We start from the raw sequence: 27,783 nt of genomic DNA, 5'->3' as shown, positions 1-27,783 counted from the left end.
GGATTGAGTTTGTGTCTCACCTGCTGCACATCTTCCTTAAAGGAGGATCTAAGATTGGAAAGCTCCATTGAGTGTTTCTCCTCCAATTCCTGGATGAGACAGTGTAAAATATACATAATGAAATAATAATAATTGAAATACAGTGTAATGAAAACCTGAAATGTAATGCTGTTTAAATGTGTGGAAAACCTCACTCCACTAATTGAAACAAGAGCTTGCTAAATACTCAACATTTTTAAACAGTAACTTTGTATTTTAGCTTCTTATGTGCAATTCATTTCACTGTACTTATGTTCACACTGTACATATTCTGTTTACATTGTATGTATACGTTTTTTAATCCATTTATATATGTTATATCCTCACATTAAAAGTATTGCTAGCTACTTATTATTACTAAACTTTAATGTGTATTTTTGACTGCCCTCTTACTTAATATGAAATTATATTATCTTAACTAAAAATTCAAACTGCTCTACACCAAACATTATCTGACAACAAAATCTTAAGGTGATAGTTTGTTCACATCTTTACCTTGTGTTTCTCAAGCTTGAGGCTGGTATCAGAAAGATCATCTTTTGCCTCCTCTGCTTCATCATGAGAAATGGAACTGAAGAGAAAAAAGGCACAGATGTTACTAACAAAACCTTATGTAAGATTTCAGTACACGTTTCTTGTCTTGATAAAAACCGACTGAAATACCTGTCATTAGCAGTTTTATTCAAAGACTCTTCCAAAGCAGATTCTACCATTCTTAGCTGGAGAAGAGCTATTTCCTCTCTGTAGCTCTCTTCAGTTGCTTGCAACCTCTGCTCGAAGTACCTGAAGGAGGACGAAGGTAAATCACGTGTCATTTGATTTGATCAATAAAAGGAAAAGGAATAACAGGAAAATTGACTGGAAACTTTTGTAAACTGTGGTGATTAAACAACATGCTGTGCAAAACCCATCTGGGATAAAGGTTCTGCTTCTATTCTAAACATCAGAGGACTATGTGTGTGTGTGTTTGTGTGTCAGTGCGTGCTCACATACCTCCTTAGGCTTTCCAGCTCAGCCTCATTCTGCTCTTTGATTCCTTGTTTTTGTTCATTAAACTCCGTCTTCAGGCGTTCAATGTCATCAACACGAGATGAGCGAGCGAGAAGCTGCTCCTTAAATTCTGTGAGACCATAACAAAGACAAAGACAGAACAAAAGAACAATAAAGGGTCAAAAACAAATGCAACTAATGTCTGAGAGAAAGTTTATCAAGTTTCCTTTTCCTCCAGGTATCATCTCACATTACAGACATTGTTAAGGTAAAATGTTTTTGATACCCTACTTGGGATGATTTGAATATTTTAACTTTAACAACTACAGTAGGTGAAAATAAAGACTTTTGAAGCAGATGTCAGGCCAGGTCGTCAATGTTACCTCCCAACTCTTGGCGATTCATCCTCATGCTGTCCAGCTGAGTCCACAGCTGAGCTACTTCCTCTTCTGAGTTCTTTTTCAGCAAAGTCTTCTCATCCTGAAGGAGAAATACCTGTTTGACAGAAAGGAAACAAAACAAAACCTTATTTAGATTTGAAGATATGTTTTTTTTTTATTGTTTTGTAGTTAAATTATCAATGAATTAATGAAATGTCTTCAAAATAAAATGAACAAACATTTAAATATAAATAAAGATTGTTGAATAAATACAAGAATTGAATGACAACTTGATGACGTGTTCTTATGTTCCAGTGAACTCACCTCTTTTAGTAGTTGCTGTTCTCTCTCCTCCATGTGTAGAACTTGCTGCACTTTCTCCTGCAGAACTGCCTTTTGACTAGAGACCAATTCCTCCAGGGAACCTGGTCAACATTCACAACACAGGAAGAACAGCATTGACGTTTTTTTTTTCTTCAATTATCACACAAAATACATAGCATGTAAAACAGAAAGAGCAACTTTTAAATCTAAACAACCTGACTTGCTAATTTTGCAGAATTCATTGCAAATTTGTGGACAGAAATTGGGTATTCTCAAAAGAAATGCCCTCCCCAACAGTCAGTCAGCATAATTACCTATGCTGAACTATACTCTGATGTAGAATATAAAAATTTGAACGAAACAATTAGAAGTTTGTATCCCTAAAATTGTGAGTTTAGAGTTTTCCACATCAGTAATGAATGGATGGAACTCACTTGCAGCAGCATCCCTGTCAGCCCAGGCTTGTTTCAGCTCCTCCTCTAGTCTTTGGTTCTCCTCCTTAGTAGATAACTGGAGTTCCTTCAGCCTGGCCTGTGACTCCTTTAGCTCTGACTGGGTCTGCGACAGAGCTGCCTGGGCTTCAGATAGAGATTTGTTGATCTGGGTAAGGGAGGTCTGGGTGCTGGCGAGTTCTGTCTGTGTGGCAGTGAGGCTGTTCTCTGCCTCGGACAGAGATGTCAGGAGGTTTGAGCGGGCGGTCTCAGCCTCTTTCTCCCACTGCAACCTTAGAGCCTACAAAAGCAAAGGAGAAGCAAAAAGAGAGAACGATGATTGTCATCATAATAGACAATTTGTCTATTAAATACCAAAATTACACAGATAAAATACAACACAAATTTCACAAAGTTTAACCTGTATCTCTTTAGCCTGCTTTTCTTCCATTGAGCCTCTCTCTTGAGCAACACGAGTCTCCCACTGCTGCTTGAATTCATCTGAACACGCACAAAATAAAAAAAACACAAAAGAAAATAAGTTCACCTTCACCAAAGAATGTTTCATCTGTCAATGTGCTCTTCTTTATACAGAAGAAGCTTCTAAAGAATGAGCATGATTCACCCAAATCCATAATGGTAAACATGTTGAGTGCACCCACGGGCAAACATGAAAAGGAACAGACTGAACAACTGAAAAACACTCATCTGGACTAACCCATGTCTCGTTGGTGCAGCTCCCGCAGTCTGTCCAGCTGCTCCTGGTCTTTCTGTCTGAGCTGGTCCAGTTCTGCTTGATGCTGGGTCTGCAGGGAGGCAGTCTCTTGAGCAAAAGTCTCCTTCAGGGAGGGCGGGACTTTGGTGAAAGCAGACTCCTGAAGGTGCTCCAGCTGGGACATGTGGACATTGGTCAGGCTCAGACGCAAGCCCTCAAGGTCAATAGTCGTTTGGTCCTAAAGAAAAAGAAAGCATGAGATGTAGTTTTCGTTAGCTTTTCCGGAGTCTAATAATGACATGGGGAGTAAAGAGAGATTATATTTCACATTTGAAACATTAAGTTGTCCTCATATTTCTCTATAGCTATTCATAACTACATTTAAAATTATCCTAAGTGTGAAAATACTAGTACACATGATAGCTAAGACATCAAAACCACGAAATGGTTACATAAGGGAGAAAAAGAGACAAATGTTATTATGTGTTATTAAACTGCATGCTGTGGCTTAAGATGTTCCACAGCCGGTGTGTGTGTACCTGTGCCTGCTGCAGTTCAGCCTGGTGGGCAGCCTCTAAGCTCTCCCTCAGTTCCAGCGACAGCTCTGTCTTCAGTTGATTAAGCTCCTCGCTGTGTTTGACAGTCAGCTCTGACACCACCCTCTCATGCTCACGTTCAGTCACCTGCGGGGAAGACGGAACAGGAGGCATGAGAAGTTGAAAAATACATAAAATGGCTAAAGCAAAAATAACACAACTGGCAAAGCATTTAATCTCTTTAAAGACACTAAGCAAACTCTGCCGTCTCCGATACCTGTTTGATTAAGCTGATCTTTCTCTTTTGTTCTTCCTCCATACCGGCCTGCTGCTTCAGCAGCTCCTTCTCCAGGTGAGTGTTCAACTCAGAAATCTAGGTAGATAAGCAAAATAAATTACAGATTAAAATGCTGCTTGATCACCTATTTTAATTCTAATAATTAAAAAATGCTGAAAACTAATTAAACTGAATGTGGATCTGTTTTAGTTAATGTAGCAACTCATGGGGAAATAGAATAATAAATGATGCATTGAAAACTGATTACTTTGTTCCTTGTGCCTCCTAAAGATTGCATCCCATTTAGTAGCTAGTAAAACCTCACACAAACAAATGTCCTGGGAGATTTAAATAAATGCAAATATTTACATTAGATGTTTTAGAAATGAGCACCATCATAAATCTATAAAATGACACCCTGTGTGTGGTTTGTATATCTCACCTCTTGTTGATGTTTCTCCATCAAGATTTTTTTCTCCTGTTGGTGAGACGTCATGAGCTTCTCTCGGACATCCTCCACAGCCAGGACCTGCTTCTCCAGGAAAGCCTTGACCTCCTCATCCCTCTGCCTCCTCTGCTCCTCCATGAGATGTTTCACATCAAGAAGCTCTTTGTTCTTCTCCTGTCTCTCTTCCTCCCATTTTTCCTTCACTTCAGCCAACTGTTAAATGTTTTGTACACCATGTTATTTCTTCAGACAGTAGTATTTCAAACTAACATGTTTACAAGAAACAGATTGTAAAAAATCTGCCTCACATCATCTCTTACCTCAACATCCTTGGATTTTAGCAGGTTCTCAAACTGTTCAAGTTCCTCCTCTAAGACTTGCTCCATTTTTTGTATCTGCTCATCCAGCTCTTCTTCTTTCCTCTTGTGCTCCTCCCTCTCCTGCACTGCCTGGGCCTGGGCCTCCTGTAGCTTGTCCAGGTTTTGTCTCAGACAGAGGATCTGAGACTCCAGTTCATGCTTCTCTTTCTCGGCCCTGTCCAGATTGATGTGGCTCTTGTCCAGCTCGTTCTGCAGTCTCTCCACCTCTGCTGCGACATCCAGAAGCTGTGCATGTGTTGTTTCAAGCTCCTTTAATGTTTCATCCGAGGTCCCTTGACTTAAGGCAGCGTTTAGCTTTGTTTTTGTCTCCTCTAGCTCTGATATGAGATGGTCACAATGTGCCTAGAGAACGAAAGACAGAGACATTCCTTTAGCTTTCTGTACAATATATTTATGTTATTTTCATTACTTCCTCCATTTTGCCCTTACTTGCATATTACTGCTGTTTCATACTATTTCCATCTATCCAAATTGAATTGGGTTAGTCAAAAGAAAAAGGCACACAGAGTATATGCTTACTGAGCTGTTAACAGAACCCACTTATTGTATTTGAATACCTGCAGTGTTTGCAACTGGTTGTCATCTCTGAGCTCTGCGCTCTTCTTCATCTCCTGCAGAGAGGATACGAGCAGCTCCGGCTGTTTTTGATGAGACAGGAATCCAGCCTCCTTTTCAAGCTCCCCCACCAGTTTGTCTTCCTCCCCTGATGGAACAGTATCAGGAGTTTCAGCGGCTTCCTTTCCCAGCAACATTGCGGCTATCTCTTTTTGTCCTTCTTCCATTAAGGCACCGAGTTTGTTCTTCAGGTCGTCTTGTTCGTTCATCTCCTCAACGTGTCTCCTCTTCTCCTCTTCAAGTTCCCAGAGAGCCTGTCTGAGCTCCTCTGTTACTTGAGCCCACCTGAATAGACAACAGATTTAAAATGCTAAGCTGATTCAAATCATAGAATATTGATGAGTAACCATGACACACAAGCTCACTTTGTGTGAAATATATTGAGTTTTAATAAAAATGTAAAAAGTAAATAAATTAAATCAAATTAAACATATCTAAATGTATAATAGGTACTGGCAAATCTCATGTAATACCAACATTAGGTATATTATTTAAATAACTAAATAGCTGTTTCTTTTTGGGAGTAACTATGGCTCCATCAGCAGTGACACCACTGTCAGATTTTGTGAAGTATTATTAAGAAATGTGTAATCCATCTTACCTGTTTGAGAAAAAAAATATTAGAATCAAAATATTGACCCCAAGTTTTAAGATAAGACTTGCTTTTAATTCAGCTTGAGTCTTTACATGATTCTGTTAAAGCCCATCACTATTTTACCCATCACTTATTAGTATTGGATTACTGTATATTTGTCTTTTTTAACTTATCTTTTATGTCTTTTACAATGTTATTTTTCCTTTCTACAGATTGTATCTATGTAATTTTACTTCTAATCTTTTTATCCATGCTTTTTGCACTGTGCCTCAACTCCTGTTGATTTCTTACCTGCTCCTGGCCTCCTCCAGCTCTTCAGCAGTCTTGTCGACCTCCTCCCTCAACACATTCAAGTCCCTGTCTTTGAGAGCCAGCTCCTCACGGAGCTCGCCACACTGCTGATTCAGCAGCTCTTTTTCCAGGTCCGTCTCCTCATACTGCTGCTCGGACAGATTACTCCTGTCCAGATCTCCAGAGGTGGAGTTGTGAAGCCACTGAGACAGACTCTGAGGATTGGAATTTTCAGTCCCAGGGTCGTGGCACTGTGGGATAGAGATGCTAGATGTGTCGTTTTCATCGAGGACGCGGTTTGAAATTGAAAGCAGGGGCTCTTCTCCCAAGAGTTCACTGTTGAGCTCAAAACTATAAAGAGAGGAAAATAGATACATTAGGGGATTTAACTATAAATATGAGGCATTCAACATGAAAATAGACCAACACTCATACAGATTAACTGCAATAGGAAGTCCTCTCACCTGTGGTTTGCAGAGACGTCCAGCTGACTGCAGTGTTCAAAGGTTTCATTAACCAATGAAGACTGAGAGTGTGCGAGAGGAACTGAAAAGAAGTATCTCTCCATCATAATGTCCGCAGGTACTGATACACTCATGCTGTCTTCATTGGGTCCACTTTCCAGATTGGCCTCATCCGCACTAATACTTTCATCACAACTAAAACCAGCTTTTGCTTGGTTCTGTCGATTTTTAGATGCTTTAAGTCCCATGACCTCTTCTTCTCTGAACTTCAGTTCTTTCTCCCTCTCCTCCAGCAGCTGCCTGACTCTTTCCACCTCCTCCCGATGCTCCTCTTTAAGCATCTGCATCTCCTCTTCTTGTCTTTGTCTTTCCTCCTCGAGGCTCTGGAGACGAAGGGCAGAAGTGGCCACCTTTTCACTTAATCTCCTCTCTGCATCTTCTTCCTCCTGAAGTCTTTTCCTCAGCCCCAGTACTTCTCTGTTCAGTTTCTCCTTCTCCTCTTTGCACTGCTGCATCTCAAGGCACTGGGACTGGACTTGGCTCAGTTCTTTCTGGAGATCTTGCAGCTGTGCCTCCTTTTCTTTTCTATCCTCTTCCCTTCCGTTCTTCTCTCTCTCCAGTAAAGAAAGCACATGTTGGTGTTTCTCCAGCTCCTCAGAGAGTTCAGCACATATGTGTCGACTCTTTTCTCGTTCTTCTTCCAGCTCCGCCCTCAGTTTGTGCAGAACAATGTTGATCTCAGGGTCACCGTCACTGTTGAACCCTAACCCTTGAGAGGCAGCTCCTTCACTTCCTGATCCCTCTGTTGGTGCCTCCTTATGATTGAGGTCTGCGTCTCGGGAGCCGTGGCCATGTTGAAGCTGTTGTCGATGAGTGTTGAGGACTTCAGAGTCTGACTGGCTTTTGATTCGCAGAAACTCGACACTGGTCTGTATGAAAGACAATTCAGATAATATTCAGTTTTCGGTCACTTCCACATGCAAAGTGTGGCTGTTTTAGCTTTGAGTGACACTTACCTGTTGGAGCTGCCTCTGTAGTGCCTGAATCTGTCCAGCAAGCGAGTGCGCCTCCAGCTGCACCTGGTCTCTGCTGGCCAGCGCATCCTGCAGGTTGGAGCTCAGCTTGGCAATTATCTCATTACGCTTCTCCACAGCCTCTTGTAATTGCTGCAAGTATAAATCGATTTTATAATCACAGAAATACACACAGTCATACATGGACATCTTTCCTCAGGCAAAGGGCAGAACAATTTGAGAGCATGTGATTTATTTCTACATTAAAGAAGCCCTAAGATGAAATTAATAACAAAAACACTAAAGCAAACTTTTTGCTGCATGGTCAGATAGAAAACAGATTGACTACATGAACAAGCATCATAAAGGTACTATGTACAAAGAATAATCATTTTTATAATGTGAAAAAAAACGTGTGACCCTATAGTCAAGATTATTTAAGGTAATTTTACAACAGTTTCATGACCTGAGGAAACCCTGTTTCACCACAATTCTCTACATAGACTTTCATATTATAGATGTACTAAGCTGCATTTTCAGAGCAGTGCAGCCAAGCAGAAGGGGAGACAGTTACATTTGCCATTGGGTTGGTGATGATGTCAGACACAGAAATTCACAAGCCCTATTAAACACACTCATAGCAATACCATATAAAGACTTCCATTGTCTTATTGTTTAAACGTAGCATAAAGACAAATCAATCTGTCTGACCAAACACAGCTAAATACTTGGCAACATGGTATGTAAACAAGAACACTGATTTATAAGATCAGTTTAAGGGCTCTGTTTCCATCATGTGAATTTGGAGCCTTGGATTTTAGTGCCGAGTATGTATTTCAGATCAAACCCAGCTTTACCTTGCCTGGTCCTTTTTAGTCTTAAAAGCAAAATCAAAAGCAAAGAAGGGAATAAAACTGCTAAATTATGTTGTAATCCATTTCTTTATCATGTAGTAAGAAACATTATATATCCTTAAAGTGCAGTCATTTAATATGCTATGTAAATGTTTAATTATTGACTGTATATACCTTAAGCTGTTCTTTGCCAGTAAGTGCCAGTAGCTCCTCATGGCTCATCTCTTCCGAAGGGGACGGGCTTTGCTTCAGGGTGGGGGGCTCATCCATCTGTCTTTGTTTCTGCTGAACCACAGATTTTGCTGGTATTTGAGGTACCTGAAGAATCAGATAGTTTTAGAATTAAGCGTGGTTTTACTTTCTATTTCGTTACATGCAACAAATATGTACATAGATCTAATGTGGGTGAAGTTTCCCTTTAAAAAAAAGGTAGTAAATGGTGCCACAGTTAATACTGGCAAGGTTGCTATGACAACACACCCTACAGGTAACAAGATGGTTAGTGACCCATTTTTCTAATGTATGTTTACAGAGCAGGGGGCACGGGCCACTTGTTAAAGCATACAGTGAGCAAATAAAAACAGACAAATTGTGGAGGTCGGTTCATGTGAACTGTGAATAAAACTGAGTGAAGTCATGCAGTCCAGCAGCTGTGTGTGATGTACCTCATGGTTGGTCTTCCTGGTCAGCTCTGTGTCAGTGGCTGATGGAGGTACTGGTTCTACGCAGTGGTCTTGCGTTGAGCCGTCATTCTGCGCGACAGTCGAGCCCTTCCTCTTCTGCGTCTTTTTCGCCGTCCCCGCACTGTCGCTTTTCGCCCGCTTCTGTCTGAAGCTAGCAAGCTGCGCAGGAAGGACAACGATAGGTAGATGGACACGTAGGTTAGGACCACTGAGCACCACCACACAATCAGCATGGTGAAGCTCAGGGGTCAAAGGTGAGAGACAGCTAGAGTCCAGAATAATGTCCTCATTGGAAAAAAATTGAAAGTAATCAAAACATCATTGTGCGATCATTTAAGCAAAAAGTTGTTGAAAATTCCCACTGCAGAAAAAAATAAAGATTGAAAGCCCTTATTTTGATGAGTCAGGATTGAGCAAAAAAGGACAGTGCCCAATGAAGCAAGAAGAAATCCCACAGTCACACCCAAAATAGACCACACCATAACCTGGCAAGTTCAGAATGAGGTGACAGTGCTAAATATTCTCAAATCTCCAGATAGCAGTTTAAGCCCATGAGGAATACAGGTTTTAGTGACACACATTGGACAACCTCTCAGCAGATGAGAAACGAAGCAATGTTTAAAAAATAAATTAAAAAAATTTAAAGTAAACATCCATTTCCTTCACTTGATATTTTTCAGCTTGTAAAAAAGTCTAAATCAGACTCGTTGACTGAAGCTTTTTGAGACAACAAAAAGTCTGCTCTGAAATAACCAAGGACAAAAACATTAAGAATCTTAGCCTGAGAAGTTCATCAACAGTAAAAAACATCATCCACAATCCAGCCAGGATGTTTAGTTTGAATTCCAGAGTGACCGATTTAGTACAATTCCACCTCAGTCCGTCGCTCTCTCTCTCTGAGCCTTCATCTCTTCTTTAAGCAGCTTAAATCAGATTACAGCATTCACATTGTGACAGAGACCCTCATGAAGTCCTCCATCAGTGACTGACAAATCAATCAGTTACTCCCTTTCCTGCTGGTGCTCAGACGTGTCAGTTCTTCCGCATCAGGTCAGCTGCTTTACTGTCCGGTTGTAGATCTTCCAGATGGAATGCCCCACAGCACATTTGACCCTACCCCTCAGCCTAAAACTCACTGCCAAAACAACGTACAGAGCAGAGGGATCCACAAACTCTGGATAGGGGATGGCATGTGTCTAGACTGAGGAAGGAGGGTGGAGACTGGGAGATGTACTCGCATGGAGAGGAGGAGACAGAGCTCAGTGTGAGGCGAGCAGCATCAGTGTGCATGCTCAATTCAATTCGAGATTACATGTCCTTGGGAGAGCTACTTGTTGCTTTGTGCGATGAGTCACATACATGTGCGTGGCAACATTGTGTGTGCGTGCGCACAAATGTTTTTATTCTGCATATCACATGCCTGATTATAATCCAGATTGAAAGTTTGCTTTAGGGCAATACCATACCACACCATCTTCTTCGTTTGACTACTAAAAAACAGTTTAATCATTCCTTCAGCTCCACAATTAAGTCTCTTCCCACCTCACATCATTTATCTGCTTTCCTACCCCTTATTAGTTAAAACCCCACCCTTTGTGTCCTTTCATCAACAGATTCACCGCCTCCGCCTGCCACAACACTCATCTTTGAAAGAAACATCAGCCAGATGAGCTGTGTTTAGCTCAAGGCCGTTTTGGCACTATTGAGAGTCAGACTAACCAGCTGGCTGGAGCTTTCTGTGGCCAAATCAGATGTTACTGGACTGAATAATGCCATTGTGTTCTACCATGTCAGCAGCAGGACCCACCACAAGATGATGCTGTGGATTTTATGTTAACAGATTTGCTTTTAAGTGTGTAAGTTTCATATATATATATGTTCCATGCTTTCAATGTGGCAGAGAAATCAGAGCCTTTTGATGCACCACCACATACAGTGAAACCAACTGACAGCAACGAATCACCATAGCAACACCATTCATGCAGATTCAAGTGCAATATCTGACCTAACCAAATCTCATGGGCTCACTGCACCACCTGATGGCCTGCAAGCAGCATCACAGTGTATGCAAGGCGAGCCGCTATAATAGACAGTCAAATATAAAAAGGCACTGCAGACTTCCTTTCAAGTTGACAACCTCGAAAATCTGCATTGTGAATCATTCTTTAAAAAGCAAAAGGCTCAAAAGTTGACAGCAAATACATCATAGTGACGGAAAGCAGAAGAAAGCCCTGATTGCCCACGAGAGAAAAAAAAAAAAAAAAAAAATAATAATAATAATAATGTCCACAAGCCAACAATCCCAGACAAAGTCAAATGCCAGTCACCAGTTGGTATACTTACTGCCTGGTTACGTGGCATGTTGGAGGATTTCTGTCATAAGGAACACCAGGGCTTCAGATGAATTATTTATTTTATAGCATTCAGCATAGTTATTCATCAGCCTTATCTTTTCAATGTTCTCCCACATGAGATAGAAGTGAACAACAACATCTTACAAATGTAATTCAGTTAGATCACAACTGACCTCGATTTAGACCTAGCCTGTAGACAACGTAGTGTTATTGTTCATATGAGGTCATTCTTGATTATTGGCCCATTACTAATATGGTCTCACGTTGAAGTTAAAACAGCTGCTGTTTTTAACGGGAGTGCCACAGGAATAACACTCAGACTAGTGAAAGAAAATAAAAAATAGCAATTGTAGCTCCCTCTTTACTGGGCGCATTATATTCCAATAACATGGATCTAAAAGTTGGTTAAAGTTGCAAAAATAAGATTGAATAATGTGCTGTAGAATATATATTCCTGAAATGCAACATTTGACGGCTACTTCAGTCATAGAACCAATATATCAACAACAACAAAATATATATAGTCTTAGTTTTATATTGGACTGTTTTTATAGTAAGCTCTTTTAACCTTGCTTTTATTTTTATGTTTATTTAACTATTGCAGTGCTGAACTGACCGGGTTCTTCTCGTTTGTACTTCCATTGTACTGTTCACTGCATATGACTAACAAACCTTGAAACTTCAAACTAAAACATGGGTTGTACTTGCAATGATACAGCTCAGAGAAAAATGTTAAATTATTAATTTTAATGATTTCACAGGTTAGAAATAATACCCTTGGTCTGTGTACGTGCAGATCTCTTCCCCTGTTGGACTTCAAGTGTATCCAGATTGATTAATTCATCATAATATCCGATTATCTTACCACACGAGTGTTATTGTTGTCGTTAGCAATGTGCAGCCTCGGCTAATGTTCAAAACGCGGGCATGTGGCGCGCTGAATGAATTACCTTATTAATGCCTGTGATTCAAAGAGTAAGTGGACTCTGAGCAACGACAAACACAACACACGTACAGACAGCGTGGACGCGGGTGTAGCAGCTGGGAGAGTTAGAGGTGGACAAATAAATAGCTGTGACAAAAGAGTTAGCTAACTGCTAGCATTAAGTGTGCGCTCGTTCTCAGTGACAAACCTTAGCTCTCCCCGCTTCTAGTTTCCTCCGCCGTTCGTCTTCATCCATCTCGGTTTAAACACAACCATTCAACGTTCGGGACAGACGCACTAACTCAACTATGGCGCAACTTCTAGCACAAGTTCGCTCAAACAAAAATCTTGGATCTTCCACGGACACAACTGTCAACAGATAATATTCAATATGGCCGCCAAGACGTTCCAACTCCGCCCTTATCGAGTTTGCTTGCATGAACAGGCCAATCACATCGTTGCTGTCCACGTGTTCAGCCAATGGCGTTGAGGTTGGTTCAACATATTCCTGCATCACTAATGACCCGCCTCATATCTTATACATCACTCAAAATCAGAAGCTAGCCGACCAATGAAATGGCCGTGTTGTGTGTGCAAGGTTGGATTTCCTGCTCTTGTAGCCAATCAAGGAAGAGTAAGACAAAACGCACATCTGTTCACTTTGAACTGGAAAGTGCAGACCTTCAGTTGCGGAGGAGTTTCTATAGAAACGGAGCAAGCCACAATACTTATCAATACACTTTACACAAAGTACAGTGACCAGAAAAGTTACACCATCACCTTCGCATATTTTTCAGAACGTGTCTAATGTGTGAACTCTATGCAATCCCACATTGACTCCACCATATTTGTTGCAAGGATAGTTCTTTATGCCACTGGTTTTATATTAGTGGCCGATGACATGCTAAAGAATCAATTTGTGAATTAATTAATAAGAGTGTAAACATCAGAAGTGCCCAAAACCTTATTTACACTTTACTAAAACCAACTACAATGAAGTATGTCGTTCAAAACTGTGTCAAAAGATTCCGGCTGAAGTTATTCAAAGCACAACGATTGAAATCATTTGTGTTATTTGTTACTGAAAGACAGAATAAATCCAAGTAGGGCATTGGTTTGTTTCTAGTGTTGACTGAACTTCTTTGGTTGCTAAGGAACAGCCTATAGGTTGCCAAACATCAATTCATTTATTCTTTTTTAAAGACAAATCCACTGAAAATGAAATCTTTTATGTTGGAAGATTCACACTCTCCCCTCTCTCTTACATAGAGACAAGCAGGCATGCAAGTCATGGTCAAGTGCCAGTGGTAAACAAGATTGTCTCATGGCAACCTCTGAATGCCTGCACTCAAACAAACAGGTGAACAAAAGGTTTGTGTGATTCTGAATGCCAAGATTTCAGGTAAAGTATTTACCTGCATGTCTAGTGTTGTAAGCGATAATTGTCAATCCAGTACTGCAGCACATTACGATTCAATAACAGTTTCTTCCTTTGTGACATTTTGTAGGATGGCAGCTCCACGGTTGACCAGATGACAAGACTCAAACTCAGACTGCTGGAGAAGGTAGGTGAGAGGATATTCTGAAATGTACACAACGCTATTGTTTCAACATCAGTCGCTTAAGGACTTTTTCTTCTCTAAAATCCTCAAGTAAAATTGTTCAGCTTATCTAATTTATTCTGCTTATCTTGACAATTATAATCAAAATCAAGAAACACATTTTACTTACATTCCTAGAGACTGGAAAACGAAAAGCAGGATATGGACGACAGAGCAGAGTCGGCACAGTCTGCAAGTAAGATGACAAAGAATGCTTTGTGATGAAGAAAGTTGGTCATCATCTTCAGTAGCATAAACAGAAACATATAACATCCATTTATGTTAAATTAGTTATGTACAAAGAAAACATACTTACTGCAAAAGTTAACCTGGTAGTAAACTGAAGGAAGGAGTCTTGGGAACTGATGAAAAGAAAGTAAGTGAGTAAGTAAATCATTTTAAGAAGACACTGCAAAGATAGAGGTGGCAAACATGAGTGATAATAAAAACATTGCAAGGTTTAGTTTGTGAGAACATGGTTTTGTCTGCATAGGGATTTATGATGGGCATCTGGATGCCCTGCACGGTGCACTGAGGCGAAAGCAGGACCTGCTGCAAAGACTGAGGGTCAGAACAAATGCTTTTATCTTTGTGTTACAAGATTATATTTTGTATTTACATATTACTTCCTTACAGAGGGAGAAAGACTACATAACTAATGTAGAGCAAAGCAGGAAGTTCCCAAGAACTAATAGCATCACTTGTAACTGTCATTTCCTGAACAGGAGCAGCATATGTTAGAAGACCTTCATAGACCTCACACCTGGGGAGGGTCCAGAAGACAGTACCAGTCCCATTTCGTCACTGTCCCACCGCGGCCGCCAGCACTCCCATCCATTGTACCCACTCACATCCACCACCCAGCCCCGGCTTTGACCTTCCTGCCGCCTCCACCACCTGCTGTGCCTCCGCGCATCATTCAACAGACTGTGAGGCACTCAGCATTAATCTCAGAAACAAACCCAGACCACCAGATCTGTTGTTTCGACTTTCAATCAGGCCAGGAATAGTGTAAGAATAGTGAAAATTAAATATGCAAAAAGTAACCACATCCTCCTCTTTTTCTTTTTCTCTTCAGCTCCCCCAGCATCCCGCCACCATCATTCAACAGCTGCCCCAACAGCAGCCTCTGATTGCTCAGATTCCTCAGCCTCAGCTGTATCCTGCTCTACGTTCAGGCAGCGTCAAAGAGGGTATACATGAGCAGATTGAGATATTGCTTATTTGAGTCTCCCTGTATTCATATGTTTGTTCATATACAGAATATGTGTTCTTGTATGTTGCATTATAGACATGGTGGAATTGATGCTGATGCAAAATGCCCAGATGCACCAGATTATAATGCACAACATTTTGCTGAAAGCCATGCCTCCTATGGCCCTGTCGCCAACCAGGGGACCCGATATCTGTGCCACCCACGTTGGACAGGTAAGCACAAACACACTCTCTCTGACTTAAGCTGTATTCAGACCTTAACTCCGGAAAATGTCTGAAAAATTGGGTCCAGACAATTTCCGGAGTTTGCCTTATAAATACGAAGATAGCAGGAGGAGATTGTCTGGGTTAGTCAACATGAAAACTTCAGTGTATGTCTGAAAGACGCTTTAGAATCAAAGCACAACGTTTCCACTCTTTACAAAACTGTCATCTCTATTTATAGTCCCAAAAACTATATTTCCAGGACAGTTACCAAAGAAACCCTATTTTTGTGCAGCCAGATGTCAGGACCAGAGGAGGTGCTGTCCATCATCATCATCACTACGGTCCTCACCCTGCAGCAACACAGCTGCCTCCTATCAGTTACCCTCCATGGTTATCATCAGGCGTCCCAGCAGGACAAGCAGGGGGTCACCTACCCCCCTTACACCATGCAACAGCACCTATCCCACTCCCACCAGTCAATGTGTAAGATTCCTGAACTGCACACATGCACTTAAAGATAAATGTTATAAAAGGCAACATCACATCACGGCGATCCTTGCTTCTCTCCATTGGCTGAATTTATTTTAAGATTTTACTGAACACTTTTAAAGCACACCAGGGTCTGGCCCCAAGCTACATCACAGAACTGTTGACCCCTTCTTTGCCTGCACGCAGCTTTAGATCCTCAGGTGGATCTGTGCTTTTGCCCTCAGGTCCCCTCGGCTTTGGAACAGCCTACCTGACGAGATAAGGCTCGCAGAAGTAAAATCACCTCTTAAAAACATATTTTTATAGACTTGCTTTCATGTAATGTTGTGTTTTTACTGTGTTTTTATCGTTTTCTTTTCACTTTTTCTTTTACTTGTTCATTTATTTTAACCGTCATATTACTGCATTTATGTGTTCAAGTTTTCATGTGACATAGCTCTTTATTTATTATATTAATTATTAATTTGAACACTAATTTGTTTCTGGCCTCCTTGTCACATCCTACTGATTGTTATTTCTCTTTTATTGACTTTTCTTGCTTTGCTGTCAAGTTACTTTCTAAACTCTGTATTTAAAAAGTGTATTATTTTTATTACTATATTATTATTATTATTATTATTATTTTCTTTTTCACTAAGAAACACATTTGTCTGTTTCTTTACAGGACTCAGGTTTCTCTCTGAGAATCACTGGTGTAAAGTTTAAAGGAGAAGAATCCCTGTTTGCACCACAGTGGTCAAATATTATGAAAATAAAACTTCAAGAACCAAGATTATACATTAAACCCATTATGCATCATGCATCACTGGAGTTACTGTTGAAAGTTGTTACTGAGGACATGAATCATGTGTGAATGGAAGACAAATAAATCCCATCAAACTTTCTCTTAGCACGTTTTTTTACTCCTTTGAAAAAAAAAACTTGGTACGTCACCTGAAGTGCGCAATACGTGAAGTTAGCAAGCTATCGCTTACTTTAGGCTACGGCTAGCCCTCCATTTAGTGAAGTTCATTTGAAGAGTAAGAACATCACGAACATTAACAGGTACGTTTGCTTATTAAGGTTTTATGTTGTATACTTAAGTTCCGTGAAAAACGTGAATTTTTGTCCATCACCTTCATGCTAGAAATGTAACATGATAGCTTAGCCAAACACCTGCGTCGTAGTTAATGCGCATCTGGATCAAATGTTGCAAATTTAGAATAACGCTAGTTCATGTTCAATGTTAATGGAGACTTTACACACAATGTAGTACAACTCTTCGTGTTTCGTTTTTCTTTTTCAGTTTAGACATTGTTAATTGCTAAATTTGACATTGTTAATTGCTAGACATTGCTAAAAAAAGGATTAATTCATGCTAGCAAAGGTTCACCGAAGGGCCGAGCAACGCAAAAGATGTTCGCCCGAACAGGGACTTGAACCCTGGACCCTCAGATTAAAAGTCTGATGCTCTACCGACTGAGCTATCCGGGCTCTGAAAACTTGTATACGCTGATTTACATTAAAAATACCACAGCCAGAGTATTATAATTTGCAATATTATAGAATTGTCTAGATGCTATGTTAGCCAAATAGCCACATAGGGTAGCATGCTAGCCCCGTGTGCATGGATGCTAAGCGCAGTTAGCAGCTAGCTAGTTAGCAGCTAGGCCTTTAGCTGTTAGCGGCTAACCTCGCTCTGTGCACAAGTAGCAAAGCGCTAACGGGCTAGCTGCTAACTGCTAATGTGTTAGCCTTCAGGCCTTGCGGGTGTAACCGTTCAGACTTCTCGCGACAGTAAAATACAACGTTGGGTTAAAGCGACTCTCCGGCGCGTTATTAACCAGCCAGTCCACGGCCATCGTCATAAAACTTCTCAACACTTGTTCGTTACTTTTTTCAGTGTAAACACAAAATCACTGACTCGTGTTTATTAGATGAGATTGCAGCTGTACAAAATGGTAGTTTACAGGATCTACAAAACAAAGAGTAAATGACAGTGATCACTTTTTAAATCTAACTTTACAGCGTTGAACCACAACATTACCGTCAATCGTCATGACACGTCCCTTTTGATAAATAAAATAATTAAAAAACTATATGAAAACATACAAACAATCCCTCAGTTGATTAAAGTGCATATTTCTCTTAAAGAACTGTGGCTTAATGTCGGGCACAGAGGACAGTCATGCTGTGAGTGATCAGGATCTGATGGATGGTCAGTATTCTTGGGGTGATGTCTGTACAACTCTTCAGAAGATGGATGGATTTAGTCATGCACTTGTGCTGGGGGGGCGTCTTGTATGACAGCAAATCAATATCCCATGCTTTAAACAGCATCGCTTGCCCACCTCACCCGTAGAAAAATAGAACCAATAAAACAATAAAACAGGTACACAGTAAAACCTGGGTGAAATCAGATGAAAATGTGCTCACACACAGCATCTCTGGTTAGACATAACAAAATTCTGGCCTTACAATTGTGTTAATGTGATGAATTCAGTATTCTGTACGGTTTCTGTGACTTTACCCGATAACATTTATTTACAAATACCAGGCTTCTTTGTACAATCTATCTTTAAAATTAGTTTTTAGCTGTGCAAACTGGGCCAAACGTCAGGAAAAGTTTGATAACATTTTCAAAAAGTCAGTTGAACTTTGTAAAGCAATGACTGCACAATGGAATTAAAAATAGACAGAGATGCAAGCTGCACAGGCTTCTGCTGTTGGTACCAGAGCAGATATACACAATGAAAGTCTGTGTATTACCAACATCTTTTTTAACACATCCTGGTTAAATGCTGTAACTTTTAGACACAATAAATTCTTCAAATTTTACTTCTGATAACATCTGATTTGTAAAAGAGCACAATTTGAATTACTGCGATCACCTTGCGGTCAAATTGTTTCTCAGGAGTGTTTAGAATTATTGTTACATCACAGCAACCCAAATACTTTCATTATGTAATCTTGAGACATTATAAAAACTGTAGAGTTATGTAACGTTATCAATAGCAATTGTAAATAACTTGATCCTGTAGGTCCTCTTCTGACGTTCCATAGATTTACCCTGTCTAGGCATATAGGAAGTCATAAAGTACATCATGGATGTCACAAGCTCATTGTGTCTTTTAATGGCCGACGGCAACATGACTCTAAACTTGTCCAGATGGTTTCACTACTGGAGTATTTTCAGGGATCATGGCACATCTTTCGCATTCTCATCTTCATCTGCGTCCAATCAGATGGTCAATCCTGGGGTGAGATTTGGTCAAGGATGAGGATATGATAAGTTATCTATGGAGGGCGGGGCGATGATTCGTATTCACATGGCGCAGTTATGCAATCTACAGTGAGACGGAGAGAACAAAAATATTAGTTTACTTGCAATTTGCTCGGGCAAATCAACACCACCTTCCCAACCAATCACACACAAACAGTGTTCACCTTTTGGATGTGAGGAGGCATCTCATCCTCTGAGCTCTCCTCCGGCACTGGCCCGTGGTGTCGTGGTGCTCCCTTACCGTCCTCTGCCCACCCTCCCATGGGGACACGGGCTGACCTCACTACCTTCCCCCCTGCACCAAAAGAGTCTGGAGATCAGAAAGTTTGGTTGTTCAGCAACACTGATCTGTACAGCACCGGCACTGCAGTGATCTCAGTTGGTTTGCAAATACTTAAATAGCATTAGCCCACTTAGTTCTTGTATTAAGCCAGTGTTAGATTAACTGAGGTAGATGTAAAAAACTCAGCTGCTCACTTTTGAGAAAGTTGAGAAAGTTTTGTGCATCATACAACTTGTTTTTGTATCCCAGTATTTCTTCTCCTAAACTGATCTTACGTCTCTTTTTATCCATTGTTTTCATTCATAAAAATAACAGTGCTAAAAGAAGGGCAAGGCCTTTGTGACAGTATCAAAAGAGTTAATGTGATCTGTAATGTAATGTTAATGTACTATTAGAAAGAGACAAGAGATAGGTAACATTATATTAGATAACATATACAAATAATAGCAGGAAAAACTCTAAAGGAACATTTGATAACGGTTCAACTGGAGAGATAACCACAAACAGTAATACATACCAGGGGTTGGTCCACCCTTTCTCTGATGGCTGCTTCCCTGTGATGATGCCGCCTCCTGGCCCATGAAGGTACTGCTGGTGGCTGAAGCTGAAGTGGGAATGGCACTGGGACTGGGAACTGTGGTGGGGTAAGTATGTGAGCGGGGTAGAATTCTAGAACGAGGGGTGGGTTGGCTCCTCACTTCATCTGGGATGCTGTCACTGCTTTCATCGCTCTCCTGCCTGTGCCAGGTGTGACGAGACACCTCGCCACACTGCTGTTTGTGAAGCTACAAGGACAAAACACAAAGATACTGTCGGACATCTAATGCATGGGACCCAGGATGGAGAGGATCTCTATGAACATCTCTCATGTGTGCACATACGTACTTACCTCATGCATGTAAAGTGCATGGATGCTCATCTCAGTGGAGGCATACTCTGATAGGACCAAACTGGTGAGCTGACCCTCCCATGCACTGCTCCCTGAGCTCACAGTTCTGGCATCAGTCCTACAGGAGGAGAGGGAACAAATGTGAAGACAATTATGATACAAAGAGGAAGAACTGGGGATGAGAACAGGGAAGACAGCAGCTAAGTGACTATGTTTTGAGTTGAGGCATATTTTAGAAGTATTAGTTTCTTACCCCGAGCCTGCCATTGCCTTGCTCATGGCTGACGTGTGGCAGCCTGCAGTTTGGTGAGAGGCACTCAAACTTCCTCTGAGGTGCAGACTGCTGCTGATTGGGGAAAGAGAGCGCAAGGCAGATGCTCCGTCGCTTACACCAGCTGCGTGATTGGCTAAATAGCTATCCCTGCCAAAATGAATAGAGCCCAGCGTGGAGGGACCTGCCAAGAGGTTTGCAACGAGGCTCCTCGGCTATAAGAGAGAGAGAGAGATATATAGCAAGACGTTGAGACAGAGATGCACTTCCTCCTGAAATGTAAACCATTCAAAGAATTAAGGATTGTTTACTTTAAGAAATTCTGTTATGTAATTTCATATGTCAATGAGGTAAATGACATCAAAATTTGAGAAGACATTTTTGTGTACTTGGCAAAATTGTATTTCCATACAATTGGCTATATTATTTTATTGTTAAAACTTCTATGCCAGTAAAGCACATTTAATTTGAGAGATGCAGAGACAGGGTGGGAGAGAACAGAGTAAATCTAATTTTACCTCTGAAGATGTCAGGAAACTTAACCTCGGATCACTGTGATTGAGAACATGACTGTTAGCTTGTCTCCATACCTCAGACTCGGACATTGAGAGTGGATGAGTGTCTCCAGGAATCCCGGTGGCCTCTCTGTGAACTCTTTCTTTCAACTGGCTGATGAAGTGTGTCGTTTCTTGAGGAGGCTGCCACTGAGGGTTGGTAATGGCAAAGTGCATCAGAGATAACTCTGTTTTTCCATCCTCTGCCTGTTGGTAGATAGACGCCTCTGTCTTCCCTGCTGACATCCACTAAAGAGGGAGTAAAGTTTTAAGACATACTCATTATTTTACTTTTGAATTAATGAATGTAATGCATGCCAATCAGTTTATATGCAAGTATGTTAAATGTGTCTACAATTGTGTCTACATGAGTGTATGACTGCACATGATGTGTTGGTCCCTTACCGCAGGGTGTCCATGCTGCCTGATGTCCATCTGGGCAAAGGAGCAGGTGTCACCCACCCCGATCACCTCCACCGTAAAGTTCCTGAAGAAATCAATGATCTCCAGAGACTTTCTCCTCAGACAGAAGATCAGGATGATGGGAGTCACCACTGGACTGAGCAACTCCTCTAGAATAAAGACCTGGACAACATTGATGTAACTGTCAGGTATTGGGATTGCGCAAAGTTTTACAAAAACTAACCTGAATATTTGATTCTAACAAAAATAATATTATTTATTCATTTTAACTGAAATGTTGAAGAACTATTGTGATTTACAGATTTAAAGTTTTAAGGTGCCATCAGATATGAAAATTTGGGATTGTAGAGTAAATCCACTCTCCTAACAAGTACCAACAAGGTACTTCACACTGAAACTCTAAATTTCTTCAGTGGACAGCATATACCGACAGCAGAAATCAGTGGTTTTTAATGGTCTGGTTTATGACACTGTATGAATGCATATAATAATGTGAAAGTAAAGTTTGCTATTAGAAAATGAATCTGTGTGTAGTTCTCAAGATTACTGCAATTGCATTGAAAGTGACATAGGAATTCATGCTCTGAGAGGATTTGTCGATATTTTGCAAGTGTTGACATTTTCAAGTGAATTGAAATGTGGCTATTCTGAGTCTCGGCCTCTTTCCCTAATCAGTATTTGTACTCACTGCTTTGTACTGGAAGAGCTGGGAGAACTGGTCACGGGTCTCATATCTATGTGCGTTGCCCTGCCAGTGGTCGGGCATGTAGTGGATATGAGCCAAAATAACCCGCAGCAGCTGCTCAGGACAAAACACCATGTGCTTATCAGGAATAAATGACCTGAAGAAAGAGAGATGGTGGAGAATTAGAACTTAAATCTTGCAATGCTAGTTGAAGTATATTGGATACTGGCTTTCACTGCCCTCACAAAACACTCCATACAAGGCAAATAAACTGATTCCTTGGTTTAAAATCAAAAATCAAAGCAAAATACTTTTCTACCTTTAAAATGTATTAGATAAATATAGGTCTAGAATTAAAAAATAAACCATATATGTCAGAATCTAAGAAATTCTGTGAGCCTTGAATGGTTTTAAGTAAGAAACAGAGCTGCACCATCTGTTAGTAGAACTCCCCGATATTTAAGAATTAAATTCAGAGCTAACACAGATATTAAGTAGTCAGAAGCTACTTAAGAGAGGAAACCCTCTTATTCCCATTTTCAGTGAACTGCCCAAGAGCATTAAAGAGATTATAAATCTGGGTAGCTTTAAAAGTGCAATAAAGGAATGGCTAAGGGATAACATACGCTAATTTTCTAGTTGGAGATTTGTCCCTTATCCATGTTGTATATGTTTTTAATTAAGTTTGATATTTGTTTTACAGTGATGAAGGTAATACTTCAAAAGGGAGGAGTGATTAACTAGTTAAGTGTCAGTTGTGTATTAAGTTTTACTGATTAGCTGATGTAGGCTGTGCTACTATAATCTTTTCTCCCTCCTTTCCTTAAATCAACTGTGTGCATTTAAATAGATGAGACGAGCAGACAGATTAACAGGATGACACTCATCCTGACCTGCAGACTGTGATACACACTCCCAGCAGAGTGATTGACGACAGAACATGTTCTACTGCGAGAACATCCTCATCATAGATGGTCAGGGCGATGAGAACCGCCAGGAGAGACCCAGCAAAGAACGCTATATTTTTGGCAACCACCGTCAGCAGTGGTGAAAGGAAACAGTTCATGTACTTGGACGCAGCCTGGAGGGAATGGAAAGAGGAAGAGGAAAAGGAGGAAACAAAATTAATGATTAACACTATGAGCATGGATGAGAAGTACCAGTGTGTCATGGGATTTTCTGAACTTCCATGTACAGAGGGATTCTCTGCATTTATTAAAAAGATGAGCTAGTCCACCAACCTTGTAACCTTTGCTGAGGCGTGACATGAGCTCGTGGTCCAGCTCATTGAAGTGACGCAGGTAACAGCGACCGTAGAGAGACCAGCATCTCGCTCCCAGAGAACCAGGCTCTCGCTTGATCACCTACATAAAGGGACACACAACAAACTATTGTCTAGAGCACTATTTAAAAAAATAAGGTCTTTGGAGTAAGTATCTTGATCTGGAGCCTTTACCTCAGTGTAACTAAAGAAGGCGTAGAGAATCTGCCACACCAGAATGACCGGACACAGCAGCAGATTGGCAATGCCAATCCATAGGATGCGAGACGCGAGCCTGTCAGCCAGCTCCAGCCTGTTGCCTCCTCTCTTATATTCTGGTTTTAGGCTCCACTCATTCTCAAACAGAGAGCCTACAGAGAAACAAAAAAAGAAACAAATATTTGAATGCATGCATGTAAAATAGACGAAAATCAAAAGTAGATACATACCGTACAAATATAATGAATCACAGTGACCATACACACACCTGGTCCCCAGAAGAAGATTAGCTCAAAATTGTACTTGAGCCCCCGAGTGTAGAAAACACTGTCCCCAAGTCCAGGAAGTCGAAAACGAACAGGAAGGAGTGACTTATTCACCATGGCAACCTGGAGAAGAGCAGGAAGACAGCTTTGGTTTGAGGTCACAATGTTTATCTTATAAATAGATGCAGATGTGTTAAAAAATGAATAGATTTGAACTGTGTTATTAAGATTTCATCACAAATAAACACACCATGTAGTTTTTAAAGCGGAGGATGCGGTGGTAGATGTCGAGCTCGGACAGTTCCTTTTTGTGGATGCAGATCTGGTGTTCTTTCTGGATCTCCACTATCCTAGCCTGAACCTCCTGCCATGTTGCATAAGGAAGCTCTGACTGAGAAGAAAAGGCTCGGTGAAGGCTACATGATACAAAACATTATCATCTGAGACTATAATAAATCTTGCGGGATCCATTTAATGTGAACAGAACAAATCACATGACAGTATTTGTCTGACTCACCATGGTCATCTTGAGGGCATTGATGTAGAAGGATCGGATCTCCCAGTAACAGCAGACATTGTAGATGAACTTGACGAGCCGATGTAGCCAGAACACCCCAGAGATTATCAGCAAAAAGATCACAAACACATTGTCTTGGATACTAGAGGACAAAAAATAATAACTTTTATCAGTAAATGCAAATGTACAGAAACGTATTCAGCAGCATTTTGGTCTGTCTGGGTAAACAACTTCACTGCTAACACATTTCTGCTTTATCAGTGACAACAGAGGGGATGTCAAAAGTGATATATTAGCTATTAGCGAATGTCACGTCTAAGAAGTGCGTGGACTTAAAAATGTTGTAGGTGCTAAGGTTGCATTCTTCTTATTCTCATAATTTAATCACAAGCATCACATCTTTTGAGTTATGTTCTGTCACACAAATGGTAGGACTACATGATTAGTAAGTAAGAAACAATGGGGGTGAATGTGTGTGAATGTGAATACTCACCGAGCACTGCAGACGTTTACTGGAAGGAAGGCATCTGGCAAGGTAACTTTAGATGAATCCGTGTGATTTACGAACTTGTTGGCAAAGAGGATGTCATAATCTACACAGTTAGCTAGAAATATGGTGAAGCCGACCACAAACAGCAATTGACTGCATGGGGAAAAAAAGGAGGAGGAGGAGGGAGAGAGGAAGGATGGGAAGAAATAGGAAACATGAAAACATGGATATAAGGCACATTACAATCCATAGACGTCATTTACTAGTCTGAAAAACGAAATTTAAGAAAGATAGTATACGTACACCAGCTCAAAAATCTCTCCCAGCAGCATACAGGTGAATCCGTTCTTCTGATGCAGATTATAGACGTACAGAATGTTAAGGAAAGGAAAGAACAATTCACAGAATAAAAAGAATATTTGCCAAAACAATTTTCAAGGATATTCTCTGAAAAAACAGGTCCAGATTTTCTATGTGGTGCCACTGGGCTGCAAAAGAAGAGAAGAATGTGATTCTCTATGCGATAAATTCATTATCAATTTGTATTCTCTGTGTGTGTGTGTGTGTTGTCATACATTTGCCTCCTTCGGGCACATGCATCAGCAGGTTCTCCTCTCCAGGGGGAGAGTCGCTGTAGGAAGCCTCCAGCCGCTGGTACTCTGTGTCAAAGTGTGCCATAGTGACAGCCACTTCAGTTTCACCAAGTAGCCGAACCCACTGCTACAGCCTGGACAAGAGGGAAAAGCAGGGGAAGATAAGAAGGTTCAAAAGTAGACCTGGTTAAAGTGCATTTTCCTTTCTTCAATATTGAAGCCTCCTCATGCTGCACAGGCTTCACAGGGGTAGTATAATACATGTGTCTATAGAAATATGTCCTAACTGCAAGGTCAATTTCTTTATAGAAATGTGCCTGTAACAATGACAGATTATCACATGGGCAAAATGGCCACATGTCCAGGTCCCTGGTGCCAATGGGATAATTCATGGATGTTGATGGAAAAACAAATGTCATATTGGGAGTACAGATATGTACACGTGTGTGTAATTTCGTGCAGGTTGGCTGGACCTTTGCAGAGGTATGCTCTCGCCATTCTTGTTTCTCTCTGCAGTTTTATGTGGTCATATGTGGCTCTGTACTACTTTTGATGTACATTTATGTAACTGTGTGTATAAGCTAAATGTCAAATCAACAAACCACAATTTCAAATGCTGTGTGGTTGTAGGTTGCCCTAATACAGACACGTGCGTGTGTGCAACATTTGCCTGAGTGGGTAGGGGTGTGTGGCAAGTTTATGTGCTGGCTCTGTGGTCATAATCTGTAACTATCTTTTAAAATAAGCACTACTCACATCCTATCCACTGTGTACCTTATGACTGCATACTATGTTGTACTGTGGACTATGTTTTGAGTACTTATTGTGTTGCTTGTTGCGTATTTTTGTGTACCTTTATGTTCTGTCTACTTAAATGTTTACATCGGGGATCGGAGAGAAACGGCATTTCAATCCCATCGATGTCCTGTACATTAGCAGAATTGACAGTTTACTTTGACTTTACTATAACACCTGGATATTACAGCTGCTCTGGCCAGTCATATAGAAACTAAGCTAAAACGAAACCATAGTAACATGCTACAGAATACAACTGAAAAAGTACAAATAACGGCACCTGGGAAGCAATGAAGTGCAAAGAGAAACTGTCAAGATGGCACCATAATATCTGAACATGCAAATGTTGTCTTATTGAGAAGTAACAACACTATCATGTTGTGTAAGAGGAAAGGGGCGGTTCCTGTGGCATGGGAACATGACACTGCCACTCCAGATGAGAATTAGCTCGTGTTCTACACAGGTTCACCTCTCAAAGGAAATACATGATATAGCTTGTGTCAGCTGAAGACATTTTATTACCTCCATTGCAGAACAGCCCGTCCCGCCCAGCTCTTGTGTTTCCTCAACATGCCCAGCTGTAAAGAAGGAGGAAGAGACAGACATGTCGTTTAGAGCGAACACAGTCGATTTCCCCTCGGCAGGGACAACACAAGGCTGAGTCCACACTGGGGGAAATGGCTGGTGAGTGAAAACAGTAACAAGCAGCAGCAGCGAGCCGCGGGTTCAGGTGTTGTTGTGGAGCTTTGACAGCAGAGGCCCGTCTTCCTCGCACGAGATAAAAACATGTCACCTCCCCGAAACAACCACCCCCGTCCCGCCTCGTGTGGGGGACCTGTCACCGCGAGTCTCACCTGCTCCCCGGCTGTGTCACAGTCAGATCCCCCCCAGGCGCGATGGTTCCTCTTCTGATGTCCGTGTTGTTAAAAAACAGTCTCCGGTTGTTTCTCAGTTTCAGTTTCCACACAGCAGCGAGGCGTCTGCCGCGGCTGAGTGTCAGCGCCTGCCGTCCAATCAGAGGAGGGGGTTCTCCAACCGCGAGCTCGGCAGCCAATCGTGTTCGAAGAGGGGCGGGCTCTCCGGTTGTCAATAACACGCTCTGTAATGATCCTCCATGATGGCTCCTCACCCCCGACTCTGTTTCTGTTCAACTGGTCTTTACTACCATCGTCTGGTCGTTTTCAGAAGGACGACCACTACTACTACTACAACTACTATTATTATTAATATAATAATAATAATTGTTGTTGTTGTTATTGTCGTAATAGTTGTTGTTGAGTACAATACTATGTTCAATATTTCTGAATAAAGTATTAGTATTAGTAATAATAATAAACAAAGATTATATAAGATTCTTCTTTCTGCTCCTTTTCATTCAAGAATTGAGATCTTGTGTTTGCATTTAAATTGTTTTGTTTGGTCGATGAATGAAAGAAACTTATATATAAC

The 27,783-nt window shown here is 41.0% G+C and overlaps 3 protein-coding genes, 1 long non-coding RNA gene and 1 other non-coding gene across 11 annotated transcripts in view; 2 read left to right on the top strand and 3 right to left on the bottom strand.

Moving 5' to 3' along the window:
• Positions 1–12,707, bottom strand: part of pcnt (pericentrin) — a 35,200-nt gene extending 22,493 nt beyond the window's left edge. For 4 of the 6 annotated variants that reach the window (XM_034575942.1, XM_034575947.1, XM_034575944.1 and 1 more), the window contains exons 1-21: positions 12,523–12,707; positions 11,379–11,408; positions 9,018–9,194; positions 8,527–8,670; positions 7,502–7,651; positions 6,486–7,414; positions 6,022–6,372; positions 5,078–5,420; positions 4,461–4,862; positions 4,135–4,353; positions 3,693–3,788; positions 3,419–3,562; positions 2,883–3,117; positions 2,586–2,665; positions 2,168–2,465; positions 1,734–1,834; positions 1,413–1,524; positions 1,033–1,159; positions 703–822; positions 535–610; positions 17–89 (exon numbers count right to left, since the gene is read on the bottom strand). In XM_034575942.1, the coding sequence (XP_034431833.1) occupies positions 17–89; positions 535–610; positions 703–822; positions 1,033–1,159; positions 1,413–1,524; positions 1,734–1,834; positions 2,168–2,465; positions 2,586–2,665; positions 2,883–3,117; positions 3,419–3,562; positions 3,693–3,788; positions 4,135–4,353; positions 4,461–4,862; positions 5,078–5,420; positions 6,022–6,372; positions 6,486–7,414; positions 7,502–7,651; positions 8,527–8,670; positions 9,018–9,194; positions 11,379–11,408; positions 12,523–12,570 (4,255 nt within the window). In that variant the 5' untranslated portion in view covers positions 12,571–12,707. The remainder of the gene's footprint in view (positions 1–16; positions 90–534; positions 611–702; positions 823–1,032; positions 1,160–1,412; positions 1,525–1,733; positions 1,835–2,167; positions 2,466–2,585; positions 2,666–2,882; positions 3,118–3,418; positions 3,563–3,692; positions 3,789–4,134; positions 4,354–4,460; positions 4,863–5,077; positions 5,421–6,021; positions 6,373–6,485; positions 7,415–7,501; positions 7,652–8,526; positions 8,671–9,017; positions 9,195–11,378; positions 11,409–12,522) is intronic. The other 2 variants (XM_034575943.1, XM_034575945.1) reach the window with 2 other exon arrangements.
• Positions 12,708–13,596: 889 nt separating this feature from the next.
• zgc:112416 (uncharacterized protein LOC550509 homolog) lies at positions 13,597–16,030 on the top strand. 2 transcript variants are annotated; one of them, XM_034575400.1, is made up of 9 exons: positions 13,597–13,716; positions 13,823–13,879; positions 14,054–14,111; positions 14,409–14,482; positions 14,641–14,844; positions 14,994–15,108; positions 15,207–15,343; positions 15,630–15,820; positions 15,949–16,030. In XM_034575400.1, the coding sequence occupies exons 1-9, from the start codon at positions 13,702–13,704 to the stop codon at positions 16,016–16,018; spliced, it is 921 nt and encodes a 306-aa protein (XP_034431291.1). In that variant the 5' UTR covers positions 13,597–13,701; the 3' UTR covers positions 16,019–16,030. The 2 variants fall into 2 exon arrangements, with proteins under 2 accessions (XP_034431291.1, XP_034431289.1); XM_034575398.1 differs by having other exon boundaries at positions 15,597–15,820.
• A 1,196-nt stretch (positions 16,031–17,226) lies between these two features.
• Positions 17,227–17,299, bottom strand: trnak-uuu. Its single transcript has one exon. It is a non-coding gene; the product is annotated as a tRNA-Lys (tRNA).
• A 406-nt stretch (positions 17,300–17,705) lies between these two features.
• Positions 17,706–27,337, bottom strand: atg9a (ATG9 autophagy related 9 homolog A (S. cerevisiae)). Its single transcript, XM_034575395.1, has 20 exons — positions 27,189–27,337; positions 26,857–26,912; positions 25,522–25,673; positions 25,391–25,434; positions 25,250–25,314; positions 24,950–25,099; positions 24,457–24,598; positions 24,190–24,330; positions 23,942–24,062; positions 23,650–23,825; positions 23,435–23,557; positions 23,087–23,274; positions 22,197–22,350; positions 21,491–21,670; positions 21,122–21,334; positions 20,514–20,746; positions 20,261–20,378; positions 19,889–20,156; positions 19,253–19,398; positions 17,706–19,152 (listed from the first exon to the last, which is right to left on the bottom strand). Exons 3-20 carry the CDS (start codon positions 25,622–25,624, stop codon positions 19,144–19,146), a joined length of 2,574 nt encoding a protein of 857 aa, XP_034431286.1. The 5' UTR covers positions 25,625–25,673; positions 26,857–26,912; positions 27,189–27,337; the 3' UTR covers positions 17,706–19,143.
• On the top strand, positions 20,123–21,637 carry LOC117755537. Its single transcript, XR_004612610.1, has 3 exons — positions 20,123–20,240; positions 21,127–21,241; positions 21,496–21,637. It is a non-coding gene; the product is annotated as an uncharacterized LOC117755537 (long non-coding RNA).
• Positions 27,338–27,783: the final 446 nt, after the last annotated feature.

The sequence above is a fragment of the Hippoglossus hippoglossus genome, chromosome 22, assembly GCF_009819705.1.
Source record: "Hippoglossus hippoglossus isolate fHipHip1 chromosome 22, fHipHip1.pri, whole genome shotgun sequence".
NCBI classification, from domain to species: domain Eukaryota; kingdom Metazoa; phylum Chordata; class Actinopteri; order Pleuronectiformes; family Pleuronectidae; genus Hippoglossus; species Hippoglossus hippoglossus.
This window is presented reverse-complemented; position numbering and strand designations above follow the sequence as displayed.

What these genes read in the sequence shown, in the direction of transcription:
- atg9a (XM_034575395.1), bottom strand. Translation starts at nt 25,624, where the DNA reads ATGGCACACTTTGACACAGAGTACCAGCGGCTGGAGGCTTCCTACAGC. An exon ending in AATCTTCTTCTGGGGACCAG is followed by an intron (nt 23,826 to 23,941) that starts GTGTGTGTATGG and finishes GTTTCTCTGTAG; the next exon opens with GCTCTCTGTTTGAGAATGAG. An exon ending in GCCTCAGCAAAGGTTACAAG is followed by an intron (nt 23,275 to 23,434) that starts GTTGGTGGACTA and finishes CATTCCCTCCAG; the next exon opens with GCTGCGTCCAAGTACATGAA.
- zgc:112416 (XM_034575398.1), top strand. An exon ending in AACTCAGACTGCTGGAGAAG is followed by an intron (nt 13,880 to 14,053) that starts GTAGGTGAGAGG and finishes TTACATTCCTAG; the next exon opens with AGACTGGAAAACGAAAAGCA. An exon ending in AGAGTCGGCACAGTCTGCAA is followed by an intron (nt 14,112 to 14,408) that starts GTAAGATGACAA and finishes TTGTCTGCATAG; the next exon opens with GGATTTATGATGGGCATCTG.